Below are 24,296 nucleotides of genomic sequence, written 5' to 3'. Positions count from 1 at the left end.
ATGAGAACGGACTAATACAAGCCCCAAAGAGGCAAACCCAGAGGAATAACATTCCTGATCATTCATTCATTCATTCATTCAGTTGTTCCAGATGTTGCAGAAACAACAGTGAACAAAACAAACCCAAATCCTGTTCTCATAGAGTTTACATCCCATGACAAAGGCAATTTAATGAGTAATTATAATCATTCCAGTGATAGGGCAGAGGCAGACAATAAAATAAGTAAAACATGACAGATTTGATAGTCATAAGAGCTGTGATGAAAAATAAAGCAGGAAAGGATGATCAGCAGTGTTGGGAGAGGATTGCACAATTTTCACTAAGTGGTCAGGGAAGACTTCACTGAGAAGATATGGTTTGAGTAAAGACAAGAGGTCAAAGATAAAAATTGTGTGATGTAGTTCATCCCAGGAGGGGCTGACACCCTGAGGCCAGATCGCACTTGGTGAGTTCTAGGAATGGGAAGAAGTTGCTGTAGCTAACAAAGTTTATGGGCGTGTGTGTCTGGGGGTCGGGGAGTCTTGGTGGTGGGTGATGAATGAAAAGTAAGGAAGGATCATGGAAGGCCTTGTGAACATTGTGTCATGGCTTTTTCTCACAGTAAAAGGTGGTGCTGTTAAAAGACTTCGAGCAGAGAGATAGGATCAGACATTTTTATAAACATCATGTGGCTGTTGGGGTAAGAATTGGCTATCAAGGGACGTGACTAGAAGCAGAGAGTCCAGCAGGGATGCCCGTGCAGTACTGTAGGCAGGAATCCACGCTGGCCTGGCCCTTGGTTGTGGTAGCAGAGGTGCTGAGAAAAGCAGCTGGATTCTGGATATGACATGAAGGTGTAGCCAACAGGATGCCCAGCAACACTGGATGTGGAGGATGAAAGAAAAGAAGTCAAGAATGACTCTGAGGTTTTTGGAATTGGCAGCAAGATGGATGCAGTTGCCGTAGCTGAGACAGCAAAGGATTGCAGGAGAAGCACTTTAGGTTGGGGACTGCATGGGTGGAGAAGGTGGTGTTTTATGGATGGCATTTAATGCCTTGAAACTAGATGAGACTGAAAGAGTGCAGATGGAGAGAAGAGGTCCAAGGACATTTAAAGGTTAATGACAAGGAGGAACCAGCAAAGGAGACTGAGAAGGAGTAGCCAGATGTCCTGGGAGCCCTGTGTCATACGTCATATCTTGGGACCCCTGTGAGGGGGGACAGAGTGGTTGACTGTGTCTAGTGCAACACAAAAGTCACTGGTACCTGAAAGCAGCAGCTGAGAAGGGTAGTGGGAGCAATAGCTCCCTCTGACTGGGTCCAAGAGAAAAGAAAAAAAGAAATTGGAGGCAGTGGGCAAAGCAACTCTTATGAGCAGCTTTACTTTAGAGGAAAGGAGAAAAGTTAAAGTTAGGTGATAGCTAGAGGGATGAGTGGGGCCAAGGGTGATTTTGCTTTCTTAAGATGGGGGAAATTATATATATATATGTATGTTAATGTGCCAGAAGGAAGACTGTAGTGGGAGGGCCATGGGAAATGCAGGACAGATAATTTCTGGAGTGGATTACTTATGCACAAGTGGTCTCTCGACCCCTGCTAAGAGGTATGTTTATGAAGCAGTCACAGGAGGGAGACTGTGTTCTAAGGGTCAGTGCAGGTGGGAGAGTAGAGGTGGAAGGGAGGCTCTGGAAGATTCCTTCTGGCTTCATCTGTTAAGTCCGTGAACTTGGAGGCAAGGTTATCTCTGAGGATGAGATGGGGCAGGAGGTTAGAGAAGAGAGGGCTATGGAAAGTCACCTTGGAGAGGAGTGAGTGAGATTGTCAGGCAGCATTCAGTCCCCTGGAGACTAGGGACCGTGATAAGGAATGAACCTAAAGAGTGACCAGTGGCACAGTTTGTGTGTTTTTGAGGCACTTTGAGCTGCACTAGTGTAGACTTGGAGTCGGGGAGAGAAGCAGAGGTCATCTTCCAGGCTCTCCAACACCTGCTGGGGCCAGGGAGTGGCTTCTTGCCTCCCTATCTCAAGTTAGGGCAGAGGCTCCTTAGTTACCTGTGGCTGAGTGGGTCCTGACCTGTTGCCTTGGGTGGGCAGGAAAAAGGAGGAAAATTTCTCCCTTGAGCCCAGGTAGGAGCCAGCAGCATCATGCCTGGAAGAGTCTTGGGTCCTCGTGTGGGTCTTTGGGACTGTAAAGCAGCATGTCTTCTTGCCCAAGAGCATCTTGTTGGTCATGGCTTTGACTGTTCGTGCAGTGTCTTCTCTGAAGTTACTCCCATGTGTCAAGCTCACTTATTGTCTAATCGGTTTTCTCATGGAAGCGAGGCCCCCCTTGCCCCTTTCTCATTTTTCTCTCCCGTGTACTTTCAGGTTTGTGGCCCGCAGGTGTCCAGGATGCAGGTGTAAATGGACAGTGTGGCGACATCCTCACCAACAAACGGTTCATGCTTGACATGCTGTATGCCCATAACAGGAAGACTCCGGGTGATGAGGAGAAGGGAGATGGGGAGGCCGGGAGGACCCAGCAGGAGGCAGAGGCGGTAGCCAGCCTTGCTACCAGAATATCTACCCTGCAGGCCAACTCTCAGACCCAGGATGAGAGCGTCAGGAGGGTGGACGTCGGCTGTTTGGACAATCGGGGCAGTGTGAAAGCATTTGCTGAGAAATTCAACAGCGGGGACCTGGGGAGAGGTTCCGTCTCCCCTGATGCTGAGCCCAATGACAAGGTCCCAGAAACAGTGCTGGTGCAGCCAAAGACAGAGTCTGATTACATCTGGGACCAACTCATGGCCAATCCAAGAGAACTCAGAATCCAAGACATGGATTTCACTGACCTGGGGGAGGAGGATGACATTGACGTCCTAGATGTGGACCTAGGTCACAGGGAGGCCCCTGGGCCACCTCCCCCACCCCCACCCACCTTTCTGGGTTTGCCGCCCCCACCCCCACCACCCCTGTTGGACAGCATCCCTCCCCCTCCTGTCCCCGGTAATTTATTGGCTCCTCCTCCTCCAGTGTTCAGGGCTCCTCAGGGCTTAGGGTGGTCCCAGGTACCCAGGGGTCAGCCCACATTCACTAAGAAAAAGAAAACCATTCGTTTGTTCTGGAATGAAGTTCGGCCTTTTGACTGGCCATGTAAAAACAACCGACGCTGCAGAGAATTCCTGTGGTCAAAACTGGAACCCATTAAGGTGGACACTTCCAGACTGGAGCACCTGTTTGAGTCTAAATCCAAGGAACTATCTGTCTCAAAGGTACTGCTAGTCTTCAGCATGCTTCTTGATTGGAAGTTGGGTAGGGCTGATGAGATTTGTTCTGTATAAAATACTATTTTGCATTGCTTTTGCTATTTGGTAAAAAGTCCATTGCTATAAAAATCTGATCTTTAATATAGTGTTCCTTCTGCCACATGCTAGGTGTAGGCTACATGAGTCAGAGACCCTTATTAGCTAACATGGTCACCAGCTTACTTATATTAGGCAAAGGAACTTTCAAAGAACCAGATAGCCCTGAGGAAAAGACAAAAATGGTCAACTAAGGAATGTCAGCATAGCCCAATAGCAGATGTTGATGTTAACTAGAGAAAGTGGACTTGCTGACTCACCAAACACGGGCTATGCTTATTTAATCTTACCTTCATTGATTATGACTGATAGTAGTAGTTTGAACTTTATCTGTAACCACCCAATAAGCTCAAAGGCAATAATCCAACTGACATTTCTTTGACTTGGCCCCTGATCAAGCCAGCATTCTGCAGCTATCTAGTTTTCCAGGAGCTGTATATTTGGCATCCTGTCAATATGACACATGCATCTAGATTTAATATTTTGGATAAATGTTTGAGAATCCTATAGGCACTGCCGCTGTGATAGTAACAAAGATGTTATACCACTTTTATCAATGGGAAACACTGTACATAGTTACTGGGCACCAAAGGTTAAGTCATGGTTAATTTACACGATAAACTGCAAGATATTGGATCACAGATTTTATATCTAATGATTCCCTATATTAGTAGAGTCTCCTTCGCATATCTTAACTGACTTTTAAAAACCCATTCTGGGTATTTTCCTGTTTTAAAACAGGTTTAAGTCTATCTCCTCTTTTCAGGTACTAGGGGTAGGAGAAAGCACTTTGTAAAGTATAATTTAGAATAAACATGCAAGAGATTATAATCATGAATTAATTTTAACTCCCTGTGTTGCTGCATGCATGTATCTTTTTGGGTGAGTATGAAACTGTCTGAGTCAGGTTCCCAGCCCTGCCAGTTGGACACCAATTCTGTATCAAAAAGTACATGCAGGATCCTTGGAACGAGTGAGCCCTTCAGATGAGGAGCACAGTGACAGAGTTAGCGCCTGTCACTGCTGTGGGATGCTGACAGGCCAGCCAGGGGAGCTGTAGTTGGTCAGTTTCCTTTCAAAGCGTGCTGGCATTCTTAAGCTGCTTGCTGCCCTTCACTGGTTGGCATTTACCCCGGTGTGTGTTTCTCAGTGACCACATGAGTCTAAATCATTTCCAGCCTCAGGAATCAAATCAGAATTACAGTTTTCTCATTTACAAATCTACACTGTTAGGATCCAGTGTAAAAAATCATGCCCAATCAGTCCTGTCCTTCAGTTGAAAGTAGACCCAGCTTTTTTTTTTTTTTTGAGATGGAGTCTCGCTCTGTCGCCCAGGCTGGAGTGCAGTGGCCGGATCTCAGCTCACTGCAAGCTCCGCCTCCCGGGTTTATGCCATTCTCCTGCCTCAGCCTCCCGATTAGCTGGGACTACAGGCGCCCGCCACCACGCCCGGCTAGTTTTTTGTATTTTTTTTAGTAGAGACGGGGTTTCACCATGTTAGCCAGGATGGTCTCGATCTCCTGACCTCGTGATCCGCCCGTCTTGGCCTCCCAAAGTGCTGGGATTATAGGCTTGAGCCACTGCGCCCGGCCTAGACCCAGCTTTTGTCCCCTCCAGAAAATAACACCTAAGAAAGGGTTGCCAGACACCCACTTTTGGTATATGTGTGTCCTGACTTCCTAGGACTGGTACCAAGAGGTGCCGAGCACATGCCCCATTCCAATTCTTTTTTTGTTTTGGTTTGTTTTGTTTGTTTGAGGCAGAGTCTTGCTCTATTGCCCAGGATGGAGTGCAGTGGTGTGATCTTGGCTCACTGCAACTTCCACCTCCCAGGTTCAAGAGATTCTCCTGCCTCCGCCTCCTGAGTAGCAGGGATTACAGGTGCCCACTGCTATGCCCAGTTAATTTTTGTATTTTTAGTAGAGATGGGGTTTCACCATGTTGGCCAGGCTGGTCTCAAACTTTAAACCTCAGGTGATCCACCTGCCTTGGCCTCCCCAAGTGCTGGGATAACAGGAGTGAGCCACTGTGCCCAGCCTCCCCCTTCCAATTCTTATAGGCAGCCTGACATTTAGGAGAAGACCAGTTGCGATTAACACAGCAGTCTGTGGTTGCTAGAAGTTACCCATGACCTGACTTACTGACACCACCCTCCAACCCACTGACCTAACTGGACAGAATACTCCTCCTCTCCCTCCTCCTTCTCCCTCTCCTCCTCTTCCTCCCCTTGTTGCCCACTTGGCTGGCTGCACCTCTAGGCTTCTTGTGGTTCCCTGTCAGGTTGCTGGGCAGGGGCTGCCCCTTGACTCAGTATTGGGAGGAATAAAATGGAATAAAAGTACGGAGATGAAGGCACTCCTAGCTTCATTTTTACAAAATTATAAGTTTCCTCAAGTAGGCCCAAAATGAATGCTTCACCTACCTCCCCCCTTCTCTTGGTCCCACTGCAGCCAATTTGGTCGGTGATAATATTCTAGCCTCTGCCGTCTCAGCCCAAAGTTGCGTGATTGCCTGAAGCAGGTAGTGACCTCTAGAACAATGTGTTGCCTAGCTAATAGACAAATGTTTGTATAGTTTTTATCAAGTAGGAGTATAAGAAGAAAGTGATATATTAAATGAAAAGTTTACCAAACTGATTCCAGAATGTTCTATAATGAGACCCCAAAACCCCTACCTTTGTTTTTGGGATAGGAAATGTGAACAGGAGCTAGTTTACAAAATGTTACAAAAGTTAAGAATGCAAGTTAGGATTAAACACATCACTGTGTTTGGCCATGATGGGTGGCTCATGCTGGTAATTCCAGCACTTTAGGAGACCAAGGTAGGTAGATGGCTTGAGCTCAGGAGACCAGCCTGGACAACATGGTGAAACCCCATCTCTACTATATATATATATATATATATATATATATATATATACGTGTATACACACACACACACACACACACACAGCAGGCATGGCAGTACATGCCTGTAGTCCCAGCTACTTGGGAGGATGAGATGGGAAGATCGCCTGAGCCTGGGAAGGTCAAGGCTGCATTGAGCTGTGATCACACCACTGCACTCCAATCTGGGTGACAGAGCAAGACTCTGTCTCAAAAATACAAAAACAACAACAAAAAACCCCACATTACATTGGGGAGTTGAATCCATTTTGCATATGTTACTACTACAGATATAACCAATCTCATTTCTGTTTCTAATCCTTGACTGTGGTTTTCATAAATCACAATGTAAACAGCCACTTCTGATTTCTGGCTCCAAAATTTTTAAATTAAGTACAATAAATAAAATGCAACAAAAATAGAGTGAAATAGACTTCACAAGACAGCACAAAACAAAGCGAATTCGTTTTAGGTTTCATCAAAAAATCTAACATTAGACTAGAGTTATTGGGCGTGGCTGTGACTAAGTCACCCATAAACAAAGATTCCTGAGCCAGATCTAAGGCTGGGGTGACCACCTAATGAAAAAAATGATAAGACTGAAAAGATGCACTTTTTAATTTTCTTTCAAAATAGTTTCTGGAATTGGATCAATTGTTCTCTATCAGCTGGAATTATATGGTGTTTTAATAAGATGAATCATATTGTGTTTTATGGTGAAAGGTAGAAATCCTGTGCTGAATTTCATTATGTTCTGACTGCTGGTCTAAGATGTGGTGAGCCCCATAGGCGATAAGGTGACCCCGGAAAAAGATGTCAGAGCAGAAAGCCCTGGGACTTTCTTGGGCTTGACATCACCCTGGGGGGCCCCAGGAAAGTGACTTTCCAACCCTTGTACCTAACCAGGGGCAGCAAAATCCCTCTTGCTCTCAAAGGGCAGCTTCTATGCCCCAAGTTACAGCCAGACCAAAACAGACATGGAGTGGGACTCAGTTTCCACTTTGGGGACCTGATGTTGTCTTACTCTCTTGCATTCATTAGGTTTATCACAGGGAGGGAGTCCAGAATGTATCTGGAGATGTTTATTTACCTTGAAGTTTCTAAATCTATTTGAACTGCCAACAGCAACTTTTAAAGAAAAATTAGGTCAGGTTGGGCCTTGGCCTGGGTTATTTTTCTTATTTTTATTTCTTAGAGACAAGGTGTCACTCTGTCACCTAGACTGGAGTGCAGTGGCACAATCATAGCTCACTATAGTCTCAAACTCCTGGGCTCAAACGATCCTCCCACCTCAGTTTCCCAAGTATATTTTTAAAAGCTCCTCAGGGATTCTCAAGTACAACCAAGGTTGTGAGCCACTGATTTCTGGTGAAAAATGAGGCACTGAAGGAGCACTGTGTTCCCCACCACCACTCTCCACGTTGACACTCCCTGACCCTTTTGATTTTCCTGAGAGTACATAGAAATCTTCCTATGCTATATTCAAGTTCAGGACATAATAGGTTATTTAACATTACCCTCAGAAATCTGAATTCTACCTAGAATCTCTGAACACAGCTCTGGGACTTCAGCAGGGCGCTCATACATCCTTGTGTGCCCAGACAGTCCTGGTGTGTGCCTGCTGATCCTATAGGATGTGGTGAATCCTATAGGAGAATAAAATAACCCCAGAGAAAGATGTCAGGGCCAAAAGTCCCTGGAGGGCATGGAGACTCCCTTCTATTCTCCTGGGTCTCTGGATTAGGATAACAAATAAACTGAATTCATGCAGGAAGTCTGTTTCTGTTGACCTCTACTCTAGACAACCCAAAGGGCACATATGAGAAATTAATACTCTTTCCTTAACAATAAGGCAAACCTTACCTGGCAAGACATTTTATTTCTAAGGATTCCTCCACCTTTGCTTGGGCTTAGTTTTTGTTTTTGTTTTTCATTTTAGGGTGTATGTGTTGGTGGGGGGTGTAGATGGGGGGCGGTTTGCCTTAATGCTTTCCTATAGCCCTCCCTGTCTCCCTTGTTTCAAGACTTCAGGAAAATTCCATAGTTGTCACATCTTTGTGACATCTATGTCATTGCATCCTTGTAACTGTCACTTTCTCAACAGACAGTTTTGAAAATATCCTGTGGTGTCACTCTTTTGGCAGGGGGCGAGGAGGAATGATTTACCATTTCTAGAACTTCTGCCTCTCTGAGCCCAACCCAGGGTCTCCAACAGTGATGCAGAGAAACATTTGCAAAGGTCTGTCGCCTTTCATGGAAGCGCTCTCAGACTCACCAGCACTCCCCAAACCTCCTGCAGTTCTTTTAATAAACCATGTCCTCAGCCCAGTGTCTATTGTCAATTGCAGCGCCTTCTGGGATGACATGTTCTATGTTAAACATCCACTTTTTAAATATTGCATCCTCTGTTATAGTAAAATACTCTTTAAAACTGCAAAGGGACAATGTGATGTGGCAACATTTCAGGAAGCCTTAAGCTTAATGAATACCATTAACGATTTAAATTTTTCTTTCCATTTTTTTTCCTAACTGCTACCTGAATCCTCACTCTTCTTTTTCCAAAATGGAATGTCTGTGAGGGGGAAGTTAGATCTTTTTCTTTCCCAGGATGCCGACTGAAACCAGGTTGTGGTCACTCTTGTATGATGGTCACTCTTTTCCAATAACCATTCCGAATCGAGTTTGAGTCTTTACTTGCAGATTCTTAAATACTTTTCCTTGGAGGCAATACTTTGTTCTATCTGAAAGCCTGACTTGGGCATCTCCTCCGCATGGGCATTTTGCCATCCTTCTCTGCATCAAGGATTGGTGTCTCACCAAGGATCCACCTGGGTGGACTTGTGGCTCTGCAGTGCTTATATCCAGGCGAGCCTAAATATCTGGCTTAGCGGTTCTAGAAAATATTCCTATTACCATGTGTGACTTTGTGCCTCATGGAGTGGCTGAGTTTGCAGGGTCCTACCTCCTGGGGCTGCTGGTTCTAGAAAGCGGACTCCCAACCCAGGCAGCGGCTCACCAGCTGAATCTGGGGCTGCCGAGAACAGGCATAGCCCTTCCCCGAAGCTTTGGCAGTTGACAGTCGCTACCTCCCCTTCTCAGGAATCCTGTGACCCTTCCAGCCTTGAGTGCTGTCTGTTTGAAGCCTCATCCTAGAGGGGCTCACCTGCATCTTCCAAGAAGCTGGATCCTCTCCCTGAGTTGCCTTAATGACCGCCCCCCCACTCCCTTTGAGTTTCCTGGTGGCCTAGACAGCCTCTCTTTCCACAAAGGGTAACCTCTGCCTCTCCCTCATCTTGGCTGTGCACACCCCTGCTCCCTCTCCCTGCACTGTTCTTAGCCAAGTCAAAAACAAAAGCAAATAAAAGCCTTACACGGCATTCATCCAGAGACTGTCTTTCCTCCAGGCGAGACGGGCTACTATGGGCATGTTGGAGGCTCCCGGTAGTTGGAGCTCTGAAGGAGGAGCTCTGCCATGGGAGCTCAGCTTAACTCGGCTTTCTGGAACCAAAACAGAACCTGGCTGCTTCCCAGGCTTCCCCCTACTTCCTTAAAGAAGCAAGTTCCTCTCTTTCCTTGAGCACTTCTGAACGTATTTGGGAAAGCAGCATGTTCAGAGACGGCCCTGCCATGGTTTCCCGCCCACTGTCTCATGTCTGCCTTTTTGCTGACCACCCAAAGATAGTTGTTCCTGTTTTCACGTCCAGCCAACCCCTAGTCTAGCATCCTGTACCTGGAGCCTGGGCTCAGGCACCTCCTTCCATCATCACTTCCTCCCTGATAGTTCTTGGAACTTGCTGAGGAAGAGGGCAGAGCTTTGGCTAGTTGTTCTTTTATCAACAAACTAAGACAAAACCCCCAAGGTCCTGTTGCTCCAGAACTGACCATGGGTGTTGGGGGCATCCTGGCCCTCCACAGATATGCATTTTTTGTTAGTCTGCATGGAAATGTTCCCACTTGAGAACCAGGCACCTAACAGCAGGCACTCAGGAAATACCTGTTTAAGGAAATGGATTATATATCAAAGAGAGGCAATAAATATAGGGAAGCTTACACAGTCAATCAGAAAGAGACAGACCATCAGGGACTGGGCTTGTTTCTCAGCCTCTTCTGCACCTGTGCAGGGTTCAGCATCATGGACCATCACTGAGAATGTCTTGAGACTCCAGGCAGCAGGGTGCTGTCATACCCTAGTTAGCAAGGTGATCTCCTGGCTAAGGTGTACTCATGCCATGCTAACACTTGGCTGTTCCCACACCAGCCTGGGTTCCTGCTTTCTCTTGGCCATTTCCCTTCCCAAGAAGGACCATGTCAGTCAATCCAGCCTGTCACAATGTTCACTCGCCATATCAGTTTGTTTGGCTTAAAGTTAGTTTTTCTGATTCCATATTAAAAATGGATCTTTTTATGTTAGATTCTGGGTCACTAATCTTAGTGTCTTTGTTAGAGTGTCCTGGACCATTCTATAAGAGCTTTTTCTGTACTATTATTCTATTCTGTTCTATTATTCCAACTATTCTGGGGCCAGTGCTACACAGCTGATAGCTGATTGGGTAGATATTATGTATAACTCTACATTTTAAGAACATGTTTGACACTTTCATACAATATTCTTTCATGTTCACTTTAGACATTTTTTTCTAATTCCAAAAACAAATCTTATGGGAATTTTGATAGGTTTACATATATGCAAAATAAACGTAATATATCTACTGGACAGCCAATATATGTATTACTTCTATATATATTTATGTTTTATATATAAATATACATGTTACATATATAAATATATATAATTAGATAAGAGATAACTAAAGCACACTTATGATATTGAAACTTCCTATCTAGGAACTTGAATTTTCTCATTTACCCAAGTCTTCGTTTATTACTCTCAAGAAAATGTTGGCATTTTCTTCAGATAGAAGATACAAGAGGGTTTTTGCTTTGTTTCCTTGTTTGGGTTTTTTTCGGGGGTGTCTGGTTTCTTATCAATTGCAGAACAACTTTCTGATTTCCTGCTTAGAAGCATTGCTTCCTCTCCTGTTCCTGATACCTGTCTGACCTCTGCCCCATCACAGCTCACTCCCTCCTTCTAGATGCTGTCCCCTTCAAGAAGGACATTTACATTTTCTAACCTTCACAAGGACCACTATTCTCTGACCTCTGCTTTATATCCCCTGCCCATCAATGACCAATTTCCTTATTTTCAAATTTTAAATCATGGGCAAACTGTGGCTTACTGGCCAAAGAAATGCAGTAAGCAAAAGTGCCTCTTTTTTTCTTTTTCTTTTTTTTTTTTTTTTTTTTTTTGAGATGGTGTCTCCCTCTGTCACCAGGCTGGAGTGCAGTGGTGTGATGTCTGCTCACTGCAACCTCCACCTCCCGGGTTCAAGTGATTCTCCTGCCTCAGCCTCCCGAGTAGCTGGGACTACAGGCACGTGCCACCGCACCCACCTAATTTTTGCATTTTTATTTTTATTTTTTTTATTTTTATTATTATTTTTTTTTGAGACTGAGTCTGGCTCTGTCGCCCAGGCTGGAGTGCAGTGGCCGGATCTCAGCTCACTGCAAGCTCCGCCTCCCGGGTTCCCGCCATTCTCCTGCCTCAGCCTCCGGAGTAGCTGGGACCACAGGCGCCCGCCACCTCGCCCGGCTAGTTTTTTTTTTGTATTTTTTAGTAGAGACGGGGTTTCACCGTGTTAGCCAGGATGGTCTCGATCTCCTGACCTTGTGATCCGCCCGTCTCAGCCTCCCAAAGTGCTGGGATTACAGGCTTGAGCCACCGCGCCCGGCAATTTCTGTATTTTTAGTAGAGACAGGGTTTCGCCATGTTGGCCAGAATGGTCTCAATCTCTTGACCTTGTGATCTGCCCACCTTGGCCTCCCAAAGCGCTGGGATTACAGGCTTGAGCCACTGTGCCTGGCCAGAAAAGTTCCTTTTAGCAAGAGTAGGATGGATGGGTTAGGGAGAGAAGAGACCAGAAGCAGGAGGCGAGTGCTCTGAGAAGTGGGGTTCTGGGTGGTCAGGCCCAGGGTGGAGAGGTGGGAATGGAGAAGGACGGATGGTGATGAGACGCTTTGGGAAGGAAGAGTGGACGATAGTTGCTCTGTCATAGGACCATGTGGAGGACCTAGTGAAGTTCACTATTGCTGATTTGAGGCTTTGCCTCAGAAGGACAATTCAAATGGATCAGAATAGATGACTGCCAATCCTTGGACATGGACGTGGGCACAGAGAGCTCTGGCTTGTTCTTGTAAGTGCTGCTTTAGATTACTGTCAGAGGGAAGGAGAGAGTTGGACAGCCCTACCCAACCCACTCCCTCATCTCAGGCAGTACTAACCAGATGACACGTGAGTGTTTAGTAGCATCTGGTGGAGGTTTATTGTGATTATAAAGAACAGCACTTAAAGCACCTTTTTGCTAGAAAAGCACTTAAAGCACCTTTTTGCTAGAAAAAATCTAGAGTTTGCATAATTCCATTTCAGGTATTTCCTTAATGCTTATTCTTTCCTTCATGATATGGGTGGAAGTGCTTTGCAAATGTGCAGAATCTTCTGTGGGGACAGCTCTCCCATGATCTCGGGGTGCTCAGTGGCTCACCCCTCCCTGACTTACAGGGGTGTGTGTGGGCATGTGTGTTGCTGTAAGTTGAGCTCTACTGAGAATGGGGCCAAGGGCATGTCAGGCTCAGGGCCACCACGTAGGTCTGTGTAAATTGCTTGCTACACGTGGACACTGGCTGCCAGGGATGAGGCTGGAATCTGAGTAGTGCTTCTCTCCCAAGCTGTTTGCCATGGGACTGAGTCTCAGGGTGATGGCAAGGGGCTTCATTTTGCATAAAGCCTCTGGGTGAGCTGGCTGGGCCTGCTCTGGCATCTCTCCAGGCTCCTAGAGTGATGGGGACTGTGTGGATGAGGGGTTAAGGGCTACTGGTTCCCAGGGAATCCCTGCTGCCATCCTGTGCTCACAAGACATCTGCCACTGCGTCTCCAGACCCATATCTCCATCCTAGGCAGGAAGAAAGGGGAAGAGCAGAAGGCATGGCCCACCAGGTCTGTTGCTTTTTAATCAGGAAAACAAAAGCCAGAACCAAGTGACGGGGCCAGCTTCAGTCTCAGAGGGTCCAGGGAGGGAACTGATTTAATGGACAAATGTGTCTGAAAAAAAATCAGCCTGAAAAAAACCAGAGTCCTGTTGCTGAGTAGGGAAGAGGTCATGGATTTGGGGTAGGTGCCCAGCAGTGCCCGGAGAAACAGGCCTCCAGCACCACTGTTGGCATTGCTAGTTGTAACATCCTTCTTTGTTGTCTATATTCAACATTTTGTCAAACTTTTCTCATTCCTTTAGCATTCCACACACAGCATAAAATTAGATTTAAAAGCTAAATTGAGAATTTCCGGGGACTCCGGATAAGTTTCTTAGGTTAACTACGTAGAACAGAACACTTTCCCTGAAGAGGGGGGAGGCATGTATATATCCACGTGTCCCTGGGAGCCCAGTGTTCAAAGCTGACAACCCTACCCACAGGAATTGCCCCTCCTGGTCACCAGGACCCAAAGCAGCTGGGATGTTTTCAGTAGTTGTTGTTGGTTTTTTTGTATTGTGTTTTTGTTATGAAGAAGTTTGAGTTTATTCCCAACTGCATATTTAAGGATCTAAAATAGAAATTTAGCAACTAAGTCTGGAAGGTTCCAGGAGGACTTAAGTTGGACTTGAGCCGGTTTCTCCTCGATGCCTCATGGTCCCTGGGGCTACAGCAGACCAGCTTCTCTAGCTGGCTTGGCTGCACCCAGGCCCAGCCAGGGTCCCTGCTTTAGAGAACAAGGTGAGGCTTCAGTGTAGGAGATTGGATGATGAGTGGCAGTCAGTTGCTCAGTGGGAACCTGCCTGCACAGTGTGGTCGGAGCCACTTGGCTGGGTCAGCAGGTCCTCTGGGATGTGGCCCCATCAAACTTCCAGCCTCATCCCTGGCAGTTTTTAACAATCTAGACAAAGCCACCTCTTATCTCCTGAAGGTCTTCTCTCCCCAGACTAGATCCTAGACATTCTTTAGGGCCTAGTCCAAGGGTCAGCCCTTCCAGACCCTGAGCCCCTCCACCACCAGGTGAGTTACAGTTGCTCTGCTGTTGAGCTCCCTCAACAACAGAGGGCGCAGCACACCCCATTACTGTGTTGAATGTGTCTTCAGGAGAGCCACAGTGCCTCATTCATCTTTGTTACTCTAGACTTGTTACATGAGTCAAAATAGCCATCCTCCCAGGTGTGTTTGCCTCAAGGGAAACTTGAGCTAGAGCAGGGCGCTTGTGGAGCCAAGTCTTCTTCCACCTGCCCCCCAGTGCCATCTGCACCCAACTTCCTGAGGGCTGAAGAGGAAAGCTGGGGGCCTTGTGATCACAGCTCTGGCCAGTGACAGGGTTGACTCATCACCCCACACACACTGTCTTAGTTCGCTAAGGCTGCCATGATAAAATACCACACACAGGTGACCTAAAGAGCAGAAATTTATTTCCTACAGTTCTGGAGGCTGGGAACTCCAGATCAAAGTACTGGCCAGTTAGGTTTCTAGTGAGGGTGCTTTTCTTGGCTTGTAAGCAGCCACTTTCTTGCTGTGTCTTCAAGTAGCAGAGGGAGAGAACTAGTAGCACTCTGGTCTTTTCTTATAATGACACCAGTCCCATCATGAGGATCTCACCCTTGTGACCTCATCTAAACCTAAGTAGCTCCAAAGGCCCTACCTCCAAATATCATCACTTTGCATGTTAGGGCTTCAACTTAGGAATTCTGAGGGGACATAAACATTCGGCTTATAACACCCGCTTGCCAAGCTCCCATCTTGTCTAATTCTGGGCTGGCTGCAGAGGTGAGTGAAACCTAGGACCTGCCTCTGAGGACCATGCAGGCCAACTGGGAAGCCACATATACCAGGACTTTGAGAATGCTGGGACACTTCTTATTCCCTGCTCCCCTCCTAGGCCTCTAAGCCAGTTCGTCCCCTATTCATCCTCACCAGTGCATGCCCTTTCCTTTCTTTTCCTTGGAAGGCCCCTCTTCATTCATCCACCAGGCAGCTGCACAGAGGCCTAAGTTCACAGGAAAGGTGGAGGTGGTCTGGTATAAGGGACATGGAATGTTTGAATGACAAGGTGAGGGCTTTGAGACAGTATAGCTGTAGATCTGGAGGGGCTGACAGGCCAGTGGTGCTGTATTCTCCTTATTGATCCTCTTCTCAGCATGTAAATCAGCTGTCTCTGGGCACACACCGTATGTATGAAGGCCAACCAAGACATTCTGACACCTCGAAGCCCACAAGAAAGGAACTCTGAAAGGTTTTGATACTGTTTTCACTGCTTCTATGGAAAAACAGATTTTATTTCCTTGCGAAATATCACATTTTCCCAATTGAAGGAAAATCCATTTTATTTTTGTATGTGTCTGACTCTTGAAGTTCTGTTGCTGACCCAGGCTTGGCAGCTTCTCAGAACTAATCCCTGATCCTTTCTGTGCTGAACAGTAGCCAGTCCTCTGAGCCGAACTGGGGCCATTTGTTTTCATCTCTAAATAAGTAGTGAGTTCTTTTAATAATGAAATGCAGAAAGGACCCAAGATGATGCATTAATCTTGGATTCTTCTTTTTTTTTATCACGAAGAAAACTGCTGCAGATGGAAAAAGGCAAGAGATCATTGTTCTGGATTCCAAGAGGAGTAATGCCATCAATATTGGTCTGACGGTGCTGCCCCCTCCAAGGACGATTAAGATCGCCATTTTGAATTTTGATGAGTATGCCTTAAACAAAGAAGGAATCGAGGTGAGGGAAGCTCTATTAAGCATTATTTGTATTTTACCATATACTGCACGTATAATATGCTGCATGTCCACATTTCAAAAGATGTGCTTTTCTGTGCTCAGCTAGACGGTGAATAAGGTTAATCATTCTTACATGTGTGAAACTTTTTGAGGGGAGGGGAAGTCTCACTTTGCCTATGAGGTTCAGCAGTCTTCACTGAGGTTCATTTACCAGTCTCCCTCTGACCACACTCTGCCTGCCTCAGAATGGAAGAAGAGTAGATAAACTCCTTGGGAGGCCACTAGGGTTTTCTTTCCCATGTCATTTTGAACCACATCACATTTAACACTTTCAAAGGTAGGGTTTTCAGAACATGCGCACATCCATGTAAGAGCGTTATCTCTTGGCATTTGTTGGGGTTCAGAGAGACGTGTTTCGTTTGATAAGCCAGAGAGCTCAAACCAGCTGAAGCTTTAGCATTTGTTGATCTGAATGTCACACAATGGAGCGACATTGGGTGGCGTGGCTGTGGCCACACAGCTGGAGCTGGAGACAGGGTTCGCCTGTGGGGCCTGGGTTTGTGTTCTTCCACAGGCCACGCTCTCCCTCCGCTGTGGGTTGCTGCCAGTTTAGCAGGTTAAATCTCTTATTATAAAAAAAAAGAGTGAGCAGAGCCATTGTGTCCCACCCACCAATTGCTACAGAAGGGTGTTATAGCTTGGGGGCCCCCTGGGTCAGAGTGGGGATCTGGGGACACTGCTTTGTGGCATTGAATGGCACCTAACCCATCCTCCTATTGGCAGGGAGCCCCAGACTCCTTTAAAGCCTCTCCGTGACTGGGGTTCATCTTCTTGTTTGAGACACTTGGGCATGGATGGAACCTATGATGCCTGACTCCAGAGAGGGAGAGCAAGCCTTCTACAGAAAAGTTGAGGGTGAGGAAGGGCCTGGGCCTCTGGCCAGAATCACCCATGGCCCTGGGAATGGGAGGGAGCAGTGGGCACACAGTACGCAGAGGGGTCTGCACCCAGCCCACTGGGCATGCCTTCATGCTTTGGAACGAAGGGACCTTCACAGGAAAAGCCATTACTAGAGGCCTGAACTGCAGGCTCTAGTAAGTGGACCCCCAAATTCATGCCCACCCAGGATGTGACCTTATTTGGAAAAAGGGTCTTGTACATGTAATCAAGTTAAGATGAGGTCATACTGGATTCAGGTGGGCTCTCAATCCAGTGACTGATATCCTTATAAGAAGAGGGAAGTTTGAATACAGAGAGGAAAGTGCTATTTGAAGACAGAGAACACACAGAGAGATATACAGAATGCCTTGTGATGACGGAGATGGAAATTACAGTGATGTCTTTAAAAGCCAAAGAATACCAAGGATCGTGGACAACCACCAGCACTGAAAAAAAGCAGAGTTCATCTCCTGGGGCCTTCAGAGACAGTATGGTCTCTGACACCTTGATTTTGGACTTCCAGATTCTAGAACTGTGGGAGAATACATTTCTGTTGTTTAAGCCACCCAGTTTGTGATATTTTATTATGGTACCCCTAGAAAACCTATATAAGGCCCAAGCAGCTCTACTCTGAGAAACATACACTCCCTTTTCCAGGAACAAGTACAATAAGGGAAATGCACTTCTTTCCTGGCAGAAGAAGTTGTGCCCTGAGCTCTGGAGCCAGGCCAGGCAGCAAAGCCGGTTAGCATATCCAGGTGTGTTCTCTGTCTTCAAACAGCATTCTCCTCTGTGTTCAAACTTCCTTTTTCTTATAAGGATACCAGTCATTGGATTTAGGGCCCACCCGAATCCAGGAATCCGGCCTATCGAGAGAGTAAGGGCACACGGCAGACCAGAGCAGGGGACATGAAGGAGTGAGTGGGAGACAGCTGGGAGATACAGAGTGAGAGACTGAGGCAGTTGCCGGATCACAGGAAGGGGCAGGCCAGGCCTCAGTGTGATGCATCCCACTCTGGGACCCTCCTAGAGGAACAAGGGAGGAGCAGGGCAGTGGCCTGCTGTTGGGTGGACCTGGATGTACCAAGTGCAAAGTGTCTGTCTGCGGGGTCCGACCTGCAGACCCTAACCCAGTGACAGATGAGAGACATACACTGACAGGTATTTTGTCTGTCAGTGCGGCTAAGGGGCTTCTGCTCCTGCATCTGCAGCATCCGCCCTGATAAGCTAGTGAAGTTCACATTTATTTAGTACAGATTAAATGACAAAGGTCTTGAGTAAATACCACTAGAGGGAAATTAACACTGCCGACCCCCAGTAGAGAGCAATCATGCACCCACGGATAATCAAAGGTTAGTCTTAGGACCACATGAGTAAACAAGCTATTTAGATAAACTCCCCAACATTCCCTTGTTATTTGCTCTTTTGGTATCAACTCAAGGTAAAGAGGGTTAGGCTGCTTTCGGTCAAATCTTTTACTAAAGCGATGCAACCCCCCGGCCTTCCAAGAAGGTTTGCTTCTCTTTCCTATAATATCCTCTTAAAATTTTTCCCACCACCCTGACTGAATCCCACATTTGTCTTCTAGGGGAGATAAGACAGTGGCTCTTGGGCCATCCTATTTACACAACAAGATCCTTTAGAGAGCACAAAAGCTTCAGATTCATACAGAGAGAGGCTACAAAGATAGCCAGAGCCAGCCTGTTAAAAGAATAAAAGGACAACTGACCCTTTAAAAATATTTCTCCTCCTTGTCATGAGAACTTGAAAGTCCCTCAGGAGAAATTTATTCCTTTGATTTTGCCTTTGTTCTTTCCTGAAATGCAACTTTCCCCAGGTGGGGAAAGTTTCAGATACAGTAAGTTACTCAGATTCTAGAATGAACCAAATTATTATTTTTTCTTGTCTGGCTGGTTTCCAGTTGAACACCCTTTTGATCCAGGAAGGAATAATTACAGCTATGATGCTGATGGATATGGGAGTAGCAGCACAGCACCAAATCTGACTTTCATAGGATTTTTACTGTGGGCCAGGCACCAGGTAGCCGCCTGCCACAGATTCTCGTCAAAGCTTATGAGGTACATATGCTCCCCAACGTGAAAATGAAGAACGGGAGTCCCAGCATTAGTGTGTGCCCAGGCTCCCAAGCCAGTGTGCCAGAGAGCCGGGGAGCCCGGATGCAAGCTCTGAAGCTTGAATCCAGAATACAGGCTGTGGTTTTGCGGGGTGGCTGGCCCTGAAGGGGCCCTTCAAGCCTGGGTTTGTGTGGCTCAGAGAATAAGAGGGAATCTGAAAGGAGAGGGAGAGACATGTACGCAGCAACGCAGCCCTTTTCACTGTGCTGCCTACATTTGCTACCCAGGAGTGACTGACTTACGGAGCAATTTGAAGTGAGGAGACACGGCCATAGCAAACACTGGTAGCCCTTACTGAGATTTTATTGCATCATGAGTCCTCAGTAAATTCATAGTCACAACAACAGAGAGTTACATTTTTATGTTCTCTTCTAAGGCGGGTTTCTCAACTTCAATGCTACTGGCATTTTGTGTTAAACAGTGCTTTATTGTAGGAGGCTGTCCTGTGCATTATGGGATGTTTAGCACATCCCTGGCCTCTACCCATTAGATGTCAGTAACACCTACCCTCCCCCAACAACCAAAACTGTCTCCATACATTGTCACATACCCCCTAGGAGCAAAATCACCCTGGTTGAGAGCCCCTGATCTAAAGACTGCCTGTGTGAATCCAGAGACTATGTAGATCCCTCAGCACTTCCCAGTCACAGCTGAGAAGACTCCAGTCGAAACAGCCCTCTTGGAGAACATGGAATCCAGGGCACTCTCAGGCATCACCTACTATCTTGGGCCATTGATCTTAGGGACCTGAGAGGTAGAGATAGATGATCTAGACCTCTGTGCCAAACCAATACCCAGAGCTTGTTCTCTAGGCTTGTTCAAGAGTTAAATCAGGACTGAGAAGACATGCAATTGGGTACATACAGATCTTTGTTAATGAGATTTCCGGCTTGCACCCAGAGGGCCTTTAGCCAAACTGTCTGCTTCTCGGATGCAAGCACTGTAGCCTGGCACCATGGCTTAACGGAGTTGTTTGAAAGCTCTGTGTACCTAAACATAATTAGAATGTTTTCATCCCATGGCTTTGCTTAGCAACCTAATGGTATGTATCCAGGTTTGTCATGAAAACCTGAAGGAGTAGTTAACTTCATTAAGGAAGTCATTCTTCATAAGAGTATTAAACTTCAGAAAATCATTTTGCAGCCATCTTTAAGTAGCATTAATGATATTTCCCCAAGTAAAATGGCATCAAATTATCATAAATGGAAGTATGACAATTTTTATTTTCTTTTTCTTTCTTCTCTAATTTTTATAGAGTCTGTGTCCACTCAGAGGGTAGCACAATTGAATGGTCCCAAACAACATTTAACTTGGCCCAACTTGGCTGCCAATCCAATCAGCATCCTAGAAACAGAAATTTTCTTTGGCCACAGATAAAAAATGACAGCATCTTTGAAAGCAGTTTACCCTGCACAGTGCCTGTCCACAGGTGTCCAGCTGCGTGGGTGCTGGACATATGCAGACGAACCTGACCACAGAGAGTCACAGTTGACTCAGCAGTGCCAGGGAACCAGAATATCTTGATGACTGAGTGGCTTAGCTGCACTGCTAATTTGCATTTATGGTTGAATTTATTCACTATTAATTTGAATCCCTATGAACTATGGGGCTAGTGCTAGAAACTAGAGGTAGCCCCTGGATTCTTCTCTAGCTCTGCCTTTGTTGATCCAGCTTAGCTTCAGGCAAATCATTTTGTCTGTGAGTTTGATACAGTAATTTCTACCCTAATGTGCCTCAATGAGTAATCTAAGAATGAAAGAAGATACTATCAAGATGCTTTAAAGTTTTTTTTTTTTAAGTTGCTATAGGAATGTAAATACACAGATAGAACACTATTTTCCCATGCAAATATGCACATTGTATGCAAACCAGGCATAGCCCTCAGGGCTTCAACTTTCTACTGCAGTCACCAAAATCCTTGTGGCAGATGCTTATCCAAAGCTGTAGCCAGGGTTCTGTTTAAAACTCACAGGGCAAAAGAATTACTCATGGTTTCATGTGCAGGTAAATGAAATGGCCGAACCTAATAGTATTGGGGTCTATTTTTAAAAAAAGGAGATTTCTGCATTTTTCTCCAAAATAAATGACTTTCAGATACAAAAGCAAATATACTTAGAGCAGTGCTAGAGGGACGCTGTCTAGGCAAAAGCTAAAAACATGGAGGTTATCACATTGAAACAGGAAATTTTCCCTGACCCCTTCACAGGCCTTGTGATGGGGGTGCCTTGCTTACTCAGCTCATAGCTCTCAACTCCTCTAAGGAGTGGGAGCACACAGGTGAGTGAGTGCAGGGGCCGGGGCATGTGCTTCTGGGCAACAGCAGGAGCAAAACTCCATGTGGGCCCTGCAGCGGTGTCTGGCGGGGAGTACCTGCAACCCCTGAAACCCCAGAGGGCATGTGTACAGTACGACTTTTAGCTTTGCCATCATGGATGGCTTAAGTGTTAACTCATTTGGCCCTCTGCTTTTTTGTGTGAGGTGGTTGCTCTCCACCAGTGAGGGCAGAGGGTCAGTGTGACAGCCTTTAGCGCCCACATCTGTGACACCAGAGCTCTTGTTTGGCATCCAGAAAAAAAATCAGGTCACATAAATGAATTGAAGGATGGTGAATACAGAGGGTTTTATTGCCAATGAAAGTGGCTCTCAGCAAGAAGGGGAGCTGGAAAGGGGATGGAATGGGAAAGTGATCTTCCCCCAGAGTCTGTCCATCCCCAGCTGTACTCCTCTTGGAAGCAACTCTGTCAGGCCATACCTCTGAAGTCAAGCTGCCTCTCTCTGACATCAAACCACAATTTCTGATGTCCTGCTGCTTCTCCTCTTCTCCCCTTCTCTGCTCTCTGCCAGTGGAGCCTGGGGGTTTATGGGTACAGGATGGGGGTGGGGCAGACAAAGGGTGGTTTTGGAAAAGGTGGGAAAACGGGGATGTAAAGTTCTCACTTTGGGCCACAGTTCCAGGCTTGAGGGTGGGGCCTTTGCCAGGGACCCCACCCTTTTCTGCCTAGAACTTCTCTGCTTCCTATCCCTATCAACATATTGGTCTTGTTTGATGTTTGCTTTCCTGTGAAATGAAATGATGATCATGAAATTATCAATAAATCTACTGACTTAGAAAAGCAAGTTAAAAATACCACCTCATAATCATCACATTATCATCTGCTCACAAAAAACAAAGGCCATCAGCTCATAGGAGGGGCTCATAGGAGGTGGCTTTAACCTACCATTCCACTGTCTTACAACTATTCTTATTGTCAGTGATGTGTAAAAAAAATAAAATAAACTGGCAGGTGGCAACCTCATAAATCTTCAACATTGACCAAGTAGTATAAATTAGATAAATGAAAAACAAAAAGAAGAGTAATTGCTTTCTCAAAAGAACAAAGCAACAAAATTCATTACAGGAAGACGTCTTCTGAAGGTTGTACAAAGTGTTGACAGTTTTTCATTTTGGAATTTTGGTCATGCCAAAAACAATGGCAGCGCTAAGGAAATTAAAATACAAATTTTAGTGAAGCATTTATTTAGAAAACTAATTGAGTTTAAATCATGCATGTTTTTAAAGAGGCAACATCTGCTTGAAGTGTCTTGGCTATCTCTTAACGCTATCTGCGTGAACAGGTGGGACATGTGCCAGGTTGTGGGAAAGCAAGGAGCACTGCCACCACATATCTCTCCAGATGCTCAAATTCCACCCAAAGCCTCAGTGATTGGAGAGCCAGTGAAGGGAAAGTTGGAAAGAGAGGTGTCTCAGGCTCACCTTTGATAACTTTACATTGACTACAGCCTGAATGCACAACTGCAATGCAGTTTTGCATCATTGGTTTCTGATAAACTAAGGCAGTCCTGCCTGTTAACACCCTCATCAAGCCCAGGACTACATCTATCCCAGCCAGATACATCCTGATGCACACTTGTGTAAACATCTGCATATGTAGGGACTGTGGTGTCAAGAGTCCTGTTTCTCATTTTGTTATTTATTTTCTTAGTTTTTGAACTAATACAGAGTACAGTCGACTTTTTGGTATATGGTTCTGTGAGTTTTAAAGCATATAAATTCATGCAATGACCACTGCAATCAGGATTTAAAACAGTCCCATCTTCCAACAAAACTCTTGTGTTGCCCTTTTGTAGTTGTACCCTCAACCCACCTCTGGAACCTGGTAACCACTTATGTATTCCCCATCACTATGGTTTTGTCTTTTCAAGAATGTCCTGTAAATAGCATGTAACCTTTTGAGACTGGCTTCTTTCACTCATCATGATGCCTTTGAGATTCATTCAAATCATTGTATATATCTATAGTTTGTTCCTTTTATTGCCGAGTGCTATTGCATTGCAGGGAATCTACTACAATTTGTATATTCACCACTCAAGAATATTTAGCTTGGTCCAGTTTTTGGCAGTTATGAATAAAGCTACTACAAATATTCATGTACATGCGTTTGTGTGAAAGTAAGTTTCCATTTTTCTAGGATAAATACCCAAGAATGGAATTGCTGGGTTGTATGATAATTCTATATTTAATCTTTTGAGGAACTACAGCTTGTCCTCTATTCTCTAACAGTGTCTATCACAAAGCAAAAGTTTTTAATTTGGATGAAGTTTGGTTTATTAACTTATTCTTTTTTGGAATCATGTCTAAGAAATTTTTGCCTAACATAGGTTATAAAAGTTTTCTCCTATGTTGTCTTCTAAAAGTTTCATAGTATTCCATTTTATTTTCAGATCTGTGATCCATTTTGAGTTTGTTTATTTATACTGTAAGGTTTAACTTGAGGTTGCTTTTTTCTGCATATGGAGTCTAGTTGTTCTAACACCATTTGATGAAAATAATATCCTGTCTGTATTGAATTGCCTTGTACCTTTTTCAAAATCAATGGGCCACATTTGTGTGTCCTGTTCTGAACTGTCTACTCTGTCCCATCGATCTAGGTGTCTATCCTTTTACCAATGACACACTGTCTTAATTACCATAGCTTTTTATTTATTAAAGTCAGGTTATATGATTTCTCCAAGATTACTCTTTTTCAAATTTAGTTGTTCTAGTTCTTCTGTTTTACCATGTAACTTTTAGAATCAGCTTGTCTATGTAAGGTAGGAGACCAGCAGGACTTGTTTTCTGGTCCCAACCCTGATGACGAAAACAAGATCTGGTTCAGATGGGGTAAAGCAAAAAAACTGATGAAAACCACAGATGGAGACAAAAGCAATCCTTA

The 24,296-nt window shown here is 45.4% G+C and overlaps 1 protein-coding gene across 8 annotated transcripts in view; it reads left to right on the top strand.

The window, feature by feature from the left end:
• Positions 1–24,296, top strand: part of LOC105499060 (formin homology 2 domain containing 3) — a 497,377-nt gene that overhangs the window by 424,744 nt on the left and 48,337 nt on the right. For all 8 annotated transcript variants that reach the window (XM_011771498.3, XM_011771497.3, XM_071085772.1 and 5 more), the window contains 2 exons: positions 2,347–3,230; positions 15,852–16,010. In XM_011771498.3, coding sequence (XP_011769800.2) covers positions 2,347–3,230; positions 15,852–16,010 — 1,043 coding nt within the window. The remainder of the gene's footprint in view (positions 1–2,346; positions 3,231–15,851; positions 16,011–24,296) is intronic.

This window comes from Macaca nemestrina, chromosome 19 (genome assembly GCF_043159975.1).
Source record: "Macaca nemestrina isolate mMacNem1 chromosome 19, mMacNem.hap1, whole genome shotgun sequence".
In the NCBI taxonomy this organism is placed as follows: Eukaryota; Metazoa; Chordata; class Mammalia; order Primates; family Cercopithecidae; genus Macaca; species Macaca nemestrina.
Note: the sequence above shows the minus strand (reverse complement) of the source record. Positions and strands in the feature narration are given on the sequence as shown.